This window comes from Falco peregrinus, chromosome 3, assembly GCF_023634155.1.
Source record: "Falco peregrinus isolate bFalPer1 chromosome 3, bFalPer1.pri, whole genome shotgun sequence".
Classification (NCBI taxonomy): domain Eukaryota; kingdom Metazoa; phylum Chordata; class Aves; order Falconiformes; family Falconidae; genus Falco; species Falco peregrinus.
Window position 1 is genome coordinate 91,647,518 of NC_073723.1, and position 10,005 is coordinate 91,657,522.

The following is a 10,005-nucleotide window of genomic DNA, read 5'->3' on the forward strand; positions in this document are numbered from 1 at the left end:
CTTGACCCACTCTGTTCCTGTAATCAGGCTTGCAGCAAAATGCTTAGCACACAGTAGTTTCCTTCCTTTCCTCCATTCCCCTTCCCCTGTTCCCCAGGGTCTTACAGTTGTTGCCACCACCTTCTTCCATCACCCAACAGCAGCCTTGTTCTCTTCTGGGACTGCAGAGTGATAACTACTGTGCCATTTTTGCCCTTGTTGTATTTTTTCACTCCATCCTTGCTCAAGTCCTCCCAGGGTTGTTTCAGTCCTTGTTCTCCTTCACTACATGCAAGTACTGCGCACTCAGTGTTTGCAGTGTTTCTCTCACATGGTTCCCAGCCATGGCTGCAGTGAGATTCCTTCACCCACACAACCAGTGGGGTGTCCACCCCTTACCCTGAAAGGTCCCTCATGGCTTTGCCTCTGCCTATGCTCCTAATGATCGTCAGTCTCAAGCTGGACCCGCAGTGTCTAATTCAATCACTAAACTTGACATTTTATGCTGACGTACCCCATTTGAAACTCAGGAGTCACAGCTGTACAAAGCCAGAGAGGAGAATCAGGCTTACAATATCTGCTTACATCCAGAAACCAAACCCAAGCATTCTAGTTGTGTAACCTTTTTACTAGTCATTTATTTTAAACAACAGAGCAGTTGTCTCCACAAAACCAGAAGACCATTGGAATAGGTGAATTGTTCTGCTATCCTGTCAGTAGAACATTGTGGTGTAACAGCAGAGCTGAGATTTTAATTCCATTGTCCTTTTGAAAAGTTTAAAACTGAAAAGTGACAAGGTCAACAAAGAGGACAAAATTACACAAGACCTTTTGGGGATGTGTTAGAAAGGATCTTTGGGTAGGCAGAAACAACCTGGGTGTAGGGGAAAAGGAAAGGGAGGTGCAAGCTACTGCACTGTATTTCTAAATGTATTCATTGCTTAACACACAAACACAGAACCTGACCGAGGACAGGACCGAAGTCTTCTCTCCCACAGGATTAAAGGTAAATACTTCAACAAATTTAAGTAACTTCTCTGATGCTTTAAAAACAGCTATCTGTGGCTTGCATGACTGTATAGGAAATTATAATATACCAGTGTTATAGTGCCTTATTCTTGCCTCATGTTTCTCTAGATGCCAACCCTTAGAGAAAATAAATCTGTGAGGCTAAAGAAAACTGCTAATTTGGGGCAGAACTGATCACAAAAAGGAAAGTTTTCTTAGGGCAGTAACAGGCTTATAAATTAAAATCTTCAGTTTGATAAAAGAGTCCTATACTTCAGGTGAAGCAAAGGCTATTTCCATTCTGCAAAGGCACAGCACTGCATGTTATCAGGCCAGGGACTCAGGCAAGTATTCATTAGCGGAAAACAGAGAAATTTCCATCCTGATGCTCTCTTGCTTGTGTTCCCCAAGGAAAGAAAATCACTCTGTGTTACAGATTTGGTACTGACAGCACGCTGACTGCCAGAAGAACTGTAGGGGTTTGGCAACTGAACACTTGACAAATACCTGTAGACTTCAGAGATTGCTCCACAGTTGCTGTTTTTCCATTCCGTAAATATAAATTTTAATAACAACAACAACAATAACAGCAATAACATCAACAACATTTCTGGTCTCTTAACTGAAAAACAACATGAGGCAGGTACCACTGGGCAGATATCTTAAAGTCTGCGATACTCATAACCTCAAGGGATCTGCCAGTTTCTGGGGAAAATAAAATTGCTGGAACATACAGAAGGGATGGGAGGTACACATCATGAATAAAACTCCATCAGCATAAAGGCAAATAATAGGTTTATTATTTTATAGTTATTCATGATACTACTCAGAACAGGTGGCTTCCCAGGAAAAGCACATGAGATAAGAAATATGCCTAAATTCCTTCTCAGTATCAGCTCTCAATTCTATACAGATCCAAAATTAAGTAAATTTTAAACCATTTAAACCCAGGAGAAACCCAGGAGTGTTGTGAACCTATGTACTAAACCTGCATTTAAATTCCCCTGGGAACATTACTTTGATAAATCATTAGTTAAAGACAAAAAAGAAGAAAAATATGCAGCTTACAAATCTGCACATTTTTGAAAACCAAAGGCAGAAAGAAACACAAAGAAAACTGCAGCTGTATAAAAGAAGACTTATGTACAATTATAGGAAGACTTTGTCTGGGTAGCAAATAGTATCTGTGTGGAAGATAAAACATACAACTTAGTTTTATCGGGTGCCAATGCACTGAGTTGAACATGTAACATTTCTTACTAATATACACTGTGTACATAATTTTAAACATTCAAATAATATAATTCTGCCTTTTGCCTCTTCCCAGGTTGTAGCCATGGAACTGGTCTCAACATCAGTTGGCAAGTTTACAGTTGATATTTTTAACAAGCTGGATGAGACCAACAAGGGCAAAAACATTTTCTTTTCCCCTTGGAGCATATCATCTGCTCTAGCTCTGATGTACCTGGGTGCAAAAGGGAATACAGCAACAGAGATGGCAGAGGTAGGCTGCTCTGTGAAGCATACACCCCATACAATACCTGGCTCCTCTAATGGCTGCAAAATTTAGTATTAGATAGAAAAACTTGCCACCACAATGACAAGGAACCAAGGCAGACCAGAGAATGAAACGTGAATGGCAAATTTTACTCATTTCATAGCAGATCCCCCACATCTCCCTTAAGAGCAAGTGCCCTGTGGGTATCACACACTAGGCACAGAGGTTCTCTGAACCTGACTTCTTCTAAATTATTCTACACCTTCTAATTTATCCTGTAATTCTATGATTCTGTCACAGATAGGATATTCCCTTTGAGAAGCAAACAGCCGATGCCAGTAGCTCCTAACTAATTGGCAGGAGGCTTGCAGATCCCAGCAACCTCCCTCTCTCCCCTGGCCAGCATGCATCTTTCTATCTTGATTTATGGTTTCCTCAACAGCTGCCTGACAATCCAGCAGGATGGGCTTTGGTATCTCCACATCCCTTGACCCAATCCTTCCTAATGCCACATGGGCACACTGCTGGCTCAGAGGGAGCTGTGGTGCTTAGTACTGGCCAGCACTCTCTGTGTCACCGCACTCTCATGCAGACACTTTGTACCATTATTATGGGGAGAGCCACTCGGGTTTGCACAGACACGTTGCTGTTGCTGACAGCAACAACGGTGGAAGGGAGTTCAGCCTTGCAGCATGCAGACAGGAGCACTGCATCAGCGCTCTGGGAGGGGGACAGTGCTCCTCATTGTTTCTCTATGGGATTTACCTATACTACAGCTTCAGCATCCCTTTGATTAGTCATCTAAGCAGCAGACAGCACAGTGAGTTATCATAAGGATCAAAACAAGACAACCGTTGGATTCCCATTCGGCTTTAAGTCACACCAGTTCCTTCATGCCTATTTCTTACCTTTGGAAACTCTGCTTGCAGGCTCTTCATTTCACTCAAGCAGCAGGCACTGAAAGCTCTTCTTCTGTGGCCAGACCTTCTCGGGGGAGACCAAAGAGAAGAAAAATGGTATCTATTAGAACTGAAATCCCAAGATAAAGAATCTCCAGAATCAAAATGTCCAGATACAGCTTTAGGGGTCCAGTATTTCCTGTCTGCACCCCTTTTTAAAGTACAAACCCCAACATACTTCACAACAGGTTCAAGTTCAGTTCCTTTCACTCACTCAGACTCTGAGAAACATGGAAGGACAAGTCACTGTGATACTCTGGAAGGTTTGCTATATGGCAAATCAGTTAATCCAGTCATAAACAGATCCCTGCAAATTGCAGTGATGGTAAATTTGGAAAAATATAAGCACGAGAGTGGTAAGAGAGTGGAACCAAATCCCTCTCCCACACAAATGACTTAGCATGACTTTGAAAACTTCATGCAAAAATACAATTGCTGAATGTATGATTTCTCTTCCCAAGGATCCTGAGCACAGGCAAGCTGAAGCTATCCATTCTGGCTTCAAAGAACTCCTGACTGCCATCAACAAACCCAGAACCGCCTACTCACTGAGAAGTGCTAACCGTATTTATGTGGAGAAAACCTTCTCATTACTGCCCGTAAGTTAAATCTCAGAGAGGAGTATGAAAATGTGCAAAAAAAATTTCTCACTTTAATTGCCTGCCATGAATAGAACAGGTTTGAATCTGACTCTGGATACTGCAAATAAGAGCCCTGGATTCCAGTGACAAACTTAACTGGAATATACCAGTCAGTCTGCTCACACAATTTCAGGTTGCATTGCCCTTTGACTGTAGTGTAGGGATTCCTTTTTGTGCAATACGGCTTTATCATTGGAACCTTAATAATTGGAACTGGGAAATGAGACATTAAAATAGGCATATCCATGGGATGTGCACAGCCTTCCCCACTTCTCCAAATGAAAGTGGGGACCAAAGAGGGGAATTTTCTGTCCTTTGGTTATTTCTTAACTGTTAACTCAGTCCAACAGAGAGTAACAAGCAAGATCCTGCAGTCCTCTTCTAGGCCCAAGAAGCTATCAAGAAGTCCAAGAGTTAAGAACTGCCCTTTGGGACTGAAATATCTGGTATAGTATAGAACTTTTTTTTTTTTTTTTTTGGTTCTGTTTGGTTTGGTTATTTTTCAGATATACCTACAGCTCAGTAAGAACTACTACAAAGCAGAGCCACAGAAGGTCAACTTTAAGACAGCACCAGAACAATCCAGAAAGGAAATCAATGCTTGGGTTGAAAAACAAACTGATGGTAAGCTGAGCTCAACCCCAGCATTTTTCCTCTCCTATTGTGTTAGCCTGCCATTGCCTTTGGGCAGGCGGCCTTGCTTCCCCACGTGCTACTGCAGCAGCCAGGTACTGTCTTCCAATGTGGACAGTGAGCAGAGATGCAGGGGGAGGACAGAGAAAGAACAGCACACTTAAACAGCTTCAAAGACCAGATCCAGACCTCTGCGAGCTCCCTGAGGAGGCTCCCATCAACTCTGCCATGCTTTGTGTCAGCTGGTCCTCAAGCACAGCTGCTGCCCTGGTGCTGCACCCATGCACCACAGGCAGAGGATACAGAGGGAAGAAGCACCTCTGCCTACCAGTGTGCTCCAAGGCAGGTGGGGATGACTACCTAGCTGTACCATCCTGTGCTGCCCTGAGGTGCTGGCCTTTTACTTGGCATAACCATCTGGTGAGGCAGTATATGGCTTTCTGCTTCTAGCTGCTTGTCACGAAGCTGTGACATTTTTTGGCGAAGGAGTTGATCCCTGTCAGCTAGTCAGGAGAACCAGGCAGAAAACAGCTTTGGAAACTGTAAACAAACTAATGGTTTATGTCACAGGAGTATTTTAGGGAGTATGGCACTGAGGCATGGACTTTTTTACTAAGGAGTTGAACCAAGAGAAAAAAGAATTAAAACATGCCCTCACTGTGCTGCACTGGAATGAAACCTGACTCTTCTGATTTCAAAAGGCAAAATCAAGAATTTGCTGAATTCACCAGATGTGGCAAAGCACACCAAGCTGATCCTGGTAAATGCCATTTACTTCAAGGCAGAATGGAAAGTGAAATTTCTGGAAGAATTTACAGATCTGCAACCCTTCCGAATGAGCAAGGTAAGATCCTCCACGATCCTTCTTACCATAAACAGCCTGATGACAACACCTACTGCTGCAATCTTTCGATTTCATAAGTCTTTTAGGTATCCCTGTGGTAACTAGACTGTGAAAAGCTGGTTGCAGTGCTCAGCTCACCACAACATTAAGATACCGCTGAGGTAAATGTTAGAGAGATCCAGATAACAGCTACCGTTTCCAAAAGCACTAGAATCACTTAAGATCATTTTGTAAAACAGTGCTAAAAGGGCTAGATTATAAAAACATGACTTTGAGAGTCCAGGCTTGATGGACGGCAACCACATGCCATGTCATGGGCGAGTATGGTACCTGTGGTGTGTAGCCTAGCTAGGCACAGACGTACCCGCTCAGATACAGCTGCAACAGGGTACCCTGAATGGGTGCGCAGTTGGGTGAGACTAGAAAAAATGTTAATGGCATGTATCCAGAGGCATGAATTCACATCGAAAGATGTGCAATTTCCACCAACTGCAGCTTCTGCCTTCTGATTAGCTTGTAGACATCGGCTGCTTACCTGAATGTTAAAGAGAGGTTGCATACTTCTGCAAAGGCAACTGCTTGCCAGAAACTCCCATCATCATAAGCCCCTTTGCTCAGACATTAGTGTTATCTTCTGTTAGGGGTTGTGACATAAAGGGCAATCAGCTAGTCACTTTTTACTGCCAGAGAGGAGACTGCAGAAAAACTGCACAACACTCACCCTCTTAAAGCATAGCTGTTTCTCTGCCGTAGGGTTGTAAGCCCATATCCCATACCTACCCCATTCTTCTAATCCTTCCAGATGTTTCTAACTCTTTTCCTCCTCCTCTGTGGGCTGTTATGCATGTTTTGGGGAGAAGAGAGAAATTGGTCAGTTCAGCCCCCAACAAAATTCTCTGAGACAAACACCAAGATAAGCAATATTGTCCACTCAAGAAAAACTTGGGGAAATTAATGACAAATCACTGTTGTAAAAGCGGCTTACAAAAGTTTCCCTCCACTGCACTGAGTCATTGTCATCTTTCCAAGGAATGATTTCTTACTTATAAATAAATACTTTACAGAACAAGACCAAGCCTGTGAAGATGATGCACACGAGACATACCTTTCCAGTTCTCACCATGGAAACAATGAATTCCAAAATGATCGAGTTGCCATATGAGAAACATGAACTCAGTATGTTCATCCTCCTTCCTGATGACATCAAAGACACCACTACAGGTCTCGAACAGGTAAAAAAGTATGCTACATCCATTTCGTACAACCATTCAGTCGTTAAAAAAACCCCAAACCCAGACAGGCTGGCAACCATATCTCCCCCTCTGAGGACATGCTGTTTGATCTCCTCCGCTAGCTGAATTCATTTCCTCTAATACTTATCTAATCCCATGAAAGTTCCTCCACACCGAGTGCCCTTAGTCTGGTAAGAACTGATGACGTTCCTCCACACCGAGTGCCCTTAGTCTGGTAAGAACTGATGACAGCCAACACTGTGCATAATCCGATGCTTAGCTCTTCAACAGTGCCAAGACTGACACCCAATCTTACATGATTTGTAAGGGTAGAATCTCCCTTCACTGGACATTCAGGAGGGACAGTACCGTGCAAGTAGTCACAGCCTCCTGAGAAAACAGACACCTCTTCTCCATGGCCTGGAAGTTTATGCACCACCTTAGTCTCATTTTGTTTGCCCCAACATGCATTTGCTATCTGAAAAGCAAGGATTTTGACGAGACTACATTTGCTGCAATAATTTAGTAGTTACTATAATTGCTGTAGCTACTACGGTTGCAAGATTGTTAAATTCTTGGCATCTATCATGTCAAGAATACTATTCATTGCTCTCCTCCATTTGATCTGAGCTGAACCCTGGTGACATAGTGCCCAGGACACAGACAGCAGTGTAAGGCTTTGCTGGAAGCAGTTTGTTTTAAAATTGCCAAGGAGATACCTGCAATATTAAAATCTGTTTCTAGGAAACTGGGCTAAACCAACTGCCGTACAGCCAGCAATCTCCCAGCAACTTCCTTCACATCAAGACTGAATTAAAAGAGAGGAAAGAACTACTTCAGAAAATGGGGGCTGTTGAGTGCCCTGTCTTTCTTTTACAATGAGTTTGGCAGGGGTGGTGCTCAAAACTTGGTGGCATTAAGTCTCAAGTACTTGTTGCACACTCTGCCTCTGGTCATCAGTAAAACCAATTTATAGTTCATGCTTTCAGCTTAATATTAAATTTGCCATTTAAAAATGGTTTAATTCATTACACTGCCATAAAATTGATTAATTAATAGGTTGTTAACTGTTTTTTCATGGCAAACAAAATTCCTTCTCTTTCTTAAATGATAGCTGGAAAGAGAACTGACGCATGAGAAGCTGTCCGAATGGATTGATTCCGAGAAGATGACCTCAACTCTTGTGGATCTGCATCTACCTAAGTTCTCAATAGAGGAGAGATACGACCTCACTGATAAGCTGAACAGCATGGGAATGCACAGTGCCTTTGGCAGCGATGCTGATTTCAGCGGAATGGCTAAGAAGGGCGATGTGCAGATCTCCAGAGTTCTTCACAAGTCTTTTGTTGCAGTTGATGAGAATGGCACTGAGGCAGCTGCTGCTACTGTAAATACAAGTGTAACAAGTTTACCTGTTAGCCATGCTCTGAAATTTAAAGCTGACCACCCTTTTCTTTTCTTCATCAGACACAACAAATCCAAAAGCATCCTCTTTTTTGGCAGATTCTGCTCTCCCCTAGAATGAGTTTTTATTTGCTCCCACACAGCATGCAGGGTTCACTGTTCAATGGAAAAATGTGAACTGCAGTGTTAAAAGCTTAAGCCTTAAGCCATGTAGCCATACATACCAAAAGTGTATGTCCTTTTTCTTGCCCCCTCAAGTAAGGCAGTACCTAAAAGCCACCCTGTACCTCAAAGACCACCCATCTGCTGCTCCTTTCCATTGTCCTACTGAGACAGCCCTCCACATAAAACAGAGTGCAGAATTTTGCTCCCTTGCATCAAACCTGCTCTTCTGGCTTTGTTGTTGGAGAGTAAGGTGGAGCCATAAAAGCTGTCTGCACACAGGCCATCCTCTAGCCCTATGCCAAATGCTGACTTCAGGTGAAATGCATTCATTGTCTTGAATCTCCCAGAGATGAAAAAAAATCTCTGAAAGAAAAAAAACCCCAAACTTGCAGAAATCTGTAAGCTCTCTTTTCCTCACTGGGAAACCTGCATTTGCATTGCAATGCAGTTTCCTTATGTTCATTTCAGATTTAAAGGCTGTTGAAAATTAACAGAATTTAATACAAACCCAGAATAATCTCAAAATGACCCTTACCTTCCCCTGTCTCACCATGTGTATATAGACACATTACATTCCTTCTCTCCTGTCCTTGCAGCTTGCAGCAAGGGAAAATGGTCCAGTCCTTAACATTTAATCGGTGACTTCTAATCACCTTGCTTTTTTTCCTAATTTTTCTAAACTTTGTAGTTTAATGTTGCTAAGAGGTCCAACCAGCAAAAATGCTTAGAAAACTATAAGTAACATGCCTTCTTGCTGCCTCTTATTGATATGCAATCTAAGACCTTCAGAATTCAGATCTGCTTCCTCTTTTTCATTTTGCCTAATTATACCTGTTTCACAGCTAGCATCTGCCCAGCTTCCTTGCTACCTGCATTATTGACCAATGAGTGCATCGCAGCGAGTATAGTCATGGTATTGACAGAAACACCAGTGAGATTTTGATTGATGTTTTACTTCATAATTTTACCATGACCTGCATTTAATACAATAAATTAACTTGGAGTTGTGTTTGTATTATTCAAAACACTGAGTTACCCAGTTCTCTTAGAGCACCCGGTAAGGTACATGGCTGCAGTATGTTTCCATTCTTGCCATTCCAAGTCAATCACCACATCATCCTGATGGACAAAGATGAGACACTTTAATGCACTGGTGTCTTAGTTCCACTAGGCTTCAAACAGCCCCAAACGCACTGTTATTCAGCATGCTATCCTAGGTATTTACTAAACATACCTGTCACAACACACTAGAAATTAAAAGTCTGACTAAAGCCTCTAGCCCAGAACACCAGTTCCCTCTGTTGGCTTGGGAGGGCAGCAGTTGTGCTTTCCTGTGGCTATAAGGAATAGCATAAAAGTTTTGTAGCCACTGTGGTGCTCTAACCACGTCAGAGAATATTATCTAAAACAAGATCTGAATGCAGGAGAGAGGTAATGTAAAAAAATTTACTCTAAGCAAAATTCCACCTGTAATTGCAACTCACTCCCCCTCCACAAAGGGTATTCTATTTGGAAATACATCCCCTCCCAGCAAAGTATACCTGCATCTTCTCTGTACAAAATGCTGCTTCTAAAATCAGTGCCCTCCCTTGCCTGTAACCCTCAGCTCAGGGTTCAGCTGTCTGTCATCCAGGACCTCCCT

General features: G+C 42.6%; 1 protein-coding gene across 1 annotated transcript; it reads left to right on the plus strand.

Annotated features, from left to right (window-relative positions):
* Positions 1-849: 849 nt before the first annotated feature.
* On the plus strand, positions 850-9,366 carry LOC101920526 (heterochromatin-associated protein MENT-like). Its single transcript, XM_005233983.4, has 8 exons — positions 850-985; positions 2,315-2,491; positions 3,415-3,501; positions 3,906-4,043; positions 4,592-4,709; positions 5,420-5,562; positions 6,627-6,794; positions 7,909-9,366. Exons 1-8 carry the CDS (start codon positions 908-910, stop codon positions 8,317-8,319), a joined length of 1,320 nt encoding a protein of 439 aa, XP_005234040.2. The 5' UTR covers positions 850-907; the 3' UTR covers positions 8,320-9,366.
* The last annotated feature ends 639 nt before the right edge of the window (positions 9,367-10,005 follow it).

Coding starts and splice junctions, on each gene's coding strand:
- LOC101920526 (XM_005233983.4), top strand. CDS start 908: ATGTATTCATTGCTTAACACACAAACACAGAACCTGACCGAGGACAGG. Junction 2,492..3,414: donor CAGCAACAGAGATGGCAGAG/GTAGGCTGCTCT, acceptor CTCTGCTTGCAG/GCTCTTCATTTCACTCAAGC. Junction 4,710..5,419: donor GGTTGAAAAACAAACTGATG/GTAAGCTGAGCT, acceptor TGATTTCAAAAG/GCAAAATCAAGAATTTGCTG.